This window comes from Ceratina calcarata, unplaced genomic scaffold, assembly GCF_001652005.2.
Source record: "Ceratina calcarata isolate Rehan_Ccalc_2016 unplaced genomic scaffold, ASM165200v1 scaffold250.2, whole genome shotgun sequence".
NCBI lineage: Eukaryota > Metazoa > Arthropoda > Insecta > Hymenoptera > Apidae > Ceratina > Ceratina calcarata.
In genome coordinates, this window is record NW_017147019.1 from 499571 (window position 1) to 502905 (window position 3335).

General features: G+C 46.0%; 1 protein-coding gene across 2 annotated transcripts in view; it reads left to right on the plus strand.

Moving 5' to 3' along the window:
* The window catches only part of LOC108623037 (GS homeobox 1), a 61588-nt gene extending 59111 nt beyond the window's left edge, over positions 1-2477 (plus strand). The window contains exons 2-4 of one of the 2 annotated variants that reach the window (XM_026811936.1): positions 498-657; positions 721-1543; positions 1624-2477. In XM_026811936.1, coding sequence (XP_026667737.1) covers positions 1282-1543; positions 1624-2342 — 981 coding nt within the window. In that variant the 5' untranslated portion in view covers positions 498-657; positions 721-1281 and the 3' untranslated portion in view covers positions 2343-2477. Of the gene's footprint in view, positions 1-497; positions 1544-1623 lie in introns of both variants that reach the window. The other variant, XM_018021286.2, reaches the window with a different exon arrangement.
* Positions 2478-3335: the final 858 nt, after the last annotated feature.

Here is a 3335-nt window from a genome sequence, read left to right on the forward strand (position 1 = left end):
TGGTTTTCGATATTATTTTTATGAAATCGTATTAAACGCATGAATGGTATTACCGGAAGTGTGCGCGATCGTCGAGCGACGGAGGATTCTCCCGCGAATGCAAATCGTCTGTCGAGGCAAGGGAGGAAAATAGCTGGGTCTCAGGTAGACGCGAGATTCGATTTGGACCCTCCGAGTTATTGAATATCGATGTGAAACGAAGTTACCGTTGGAAAGATCTCGGCTCGCTTCGTGGAAAGGTTGGCGGTATAAACCGTCGTGTACCAGAAACTGTAAACACGCTTACCGATTAATTGAACGAGTGAATTGTTTAAAAAGATATTTTCAACGAAATTATTTCCCGAGACAGGCTTCAGTATTTTTTCCGAGAAAATTTAACAGAAGTTTGATTTTACAACGAACGAGATAAAAGCGTACGACGTTTCTCTGTGAGAGTCTGATTAGCATGAAATCTCTGCCCATTTTACGTTTTCACTAACGACACTTTAACCGCGCAGAATACCGACGTACCAACAGTCTCCTGCCAGCAGCTTATCTTGATTGCCCGCGCAGATTCTTCAGCACGTTCCACAGGAATCTCGGTGGTGATCGAGGACAAAAACGGCCAGAGTGCTTTCTTGGCCCATTTCAAATATTTTTCCATCTGAGATCTAAAAGGTGAGGTTTAAGAGACCTCTAACTATCAAACGAACGCAGAACAAATGTGGAACGCACCGACAGCAGTACACGAGAGCAAGCAAACGGAGCGATGACAACGTCCACCGGATGGATCATTTCCGTCGATTTAAAATCATACTTCAAAATCATCGCTAGGAACGAATGCGGGGAATAATAAAGGACAGGGGTTAGAGGCAGCGCGGGCCAATAATAGTGGAAAGATGGGTGCGGAGTATAAAGTTTCCGGACATATTAGCCACCCGTCGAATTAGCGTTGCGAGAAAATGCCCTACTCGGTGTCGATCCCAGGGGTCCTCGCTGCGTTTTGGGGTGAACTGGAAAGAAGGGGGCACCCTTCGTGAAAGGGCGGTGCCCCGTACAAAAGGGGCCCTAAAGAAAACCAACCCCTGGGTGGAGTTAGCATCCCGTATATATGCTCTAACGCTGGCCCTTCGGGGTAGACCACGGCAAGCTATCGAACTGCGAGGATCTCTGTGCTTTTGAACGTCCGTCTTGAAAGTTTCCAGCGGTCTCGGTGATCGCGTGAAATTCAGTGAAGTCGGTGGGAAATTTTGCATCCCTCGGTGGTTACAGGATTTAGTGAAAGTGTTAATTGGATAAAAGATGTCGAGGAGTTTCCTGGTGGACTCGTTGATCGGCAACAATTCGCCTCCTGCTTACCCGTTGCCGTATTATGGAAACCACGTGCCGAACTATATGTTCAATTTCTTCAATTTGGGGCTCGGTTATCAGCCGATCAGGCCGGTACCGAGGCCACCGATCCCTGTACCGGTAGCGCTCAGCCCACCTGTGATGGCAAGCTTGCCGCCCGTACCTGGCCGGAGTCCTCCATCGCCTTTAAACACCTCCACCAGCATGCTCTCCGGTAAACATATATTTGAAACTCGATCTTCTCGGAAATCGTTTATAGAAACGATGTTTATTAACGTTGTCGGATTTCCTTAGATGTTTCAGCAGCTGGCGAGTCTCCTTCGCGGAACAGCACTCCGACGCCGCCTCCGAAATCACCGAACTCCGTAAACAGTTCGAAGAGGATTCGAACGGCGTTCACGAGTACCCAATTATTGGAATTGGAACGTGAATTTGCATCGAACATGTACCTGTCGCGGCTCAGGCGAATCGAGATCGCCACGAATTTGAGATTATCCGAGAAGCAAGTGAAGATCTGGTTCCAGAACCGAAGAGTGAAGTACAAGAAGGAGGACCTACCCTCCGGGCAGAGCCAGAAGTGTTGCTGCTTGAGAACGTGTAGCAAGAAGAAGGGTTGCGAGGAGTCCTCCAGTCGTAAGTGCGGCTCGGACGAGCCGATGAAGGAGGAGAAAATGGACGCTGAGAAGCCCGACCAGGAGGAATCGTCCAATCCGTTGACGGACAATTTCGAGCAATCGATAACGTCGTTGCGCGACAACTCGCAGATGCGGTTTCTGCAGGAAACGGAGAAATTAAATTTTCCGAGGGTCAACGTCGATCGTCCCGGTTTCGAGGATGTTCACAATTTGTCCAGAGGTCTGAAGCGAAGTATCGACGGCCCGGAGGACGTGGATGACAAAAAGAGGCGAACCGATAACGTTTATCAGAATGCGATCCAGGACACGATCGTCGGGCCGGTGTTCAGGAACGTGGGATGCACCAAGCACACCGTGGAAAGAATCGTCAATTCGTAGAAAATAAAGTATAGATTGCGTTCACTTCAGTGGAACCGTTTTCCGAGATTACGTTCCACGAATCGTTCCATCTCACCGTGTAATGTTCTGAACGGGAGGCTTGTAAATAATGTAAATATATTTTTGTAGACAGAATCTAATCGCATATTTTTATGAGAAATAAAATATCATTGAAATCTATGAACCAACCATCGTTATCTCGAATCATTCATCATCCACTAATGATACCTGCTCTAATATTTACATATTATTACTAGCAAAGCGTTTTTCTTCTCTGTTGAATGCGAAAACAGTTCATCATTGGTTAATTCAATCGTGTTATACACATGGCCAGTACATTTCAACGAGTATTTAATTAATTATTCCGCAAGTTCATGAAATTCTCACGTTAAACGGGTGGACGATCGATAAATATTTCATTCTGTGTATACAGAAAGCAAACGAGGGGCGCTTGTACCAATTCCGCGATGCGTTTCGCTGCGCAATTCCGAGTGGATCGCTGATACAGCTACGGTTATCGATTTTCCTACGAGTTATTGCCGACGGCATGCACTAAAATACCGCATTAACATCGGACGGATTATTTATTTGCTGGAATTCAGAAAATAATCATCGAAAAATTTATTGACGTACAAATCTCCGAAACTGTCTCTTATATCAACTGATATTGCAGCGAGACCGGGTTTCTATGAAACGTTCGAAACGAAATACATTTTTATGTAACAGTTATGCGTCTTTATAAATAAACGCAGATGATCATTAGTACGGTTTATCATTTGGCTCGCACGAGTTATCGCATTGTGAAACAATTTTCGAGTCGGCAATAAAACGGATTAAAGACACTCGGACGGTGGACGGGAGGAGTCTGTAAAGATCTGAAAAGGCAGAAGGAGTCGCGGAGTTATTGTCGTCGTGAAATCGGCCGTGATGCCGTAAATCCTGGAAATTTGTCAAGAGGGCCCCCACTTTCGGTTAAATTTAAGGTAAAACGTA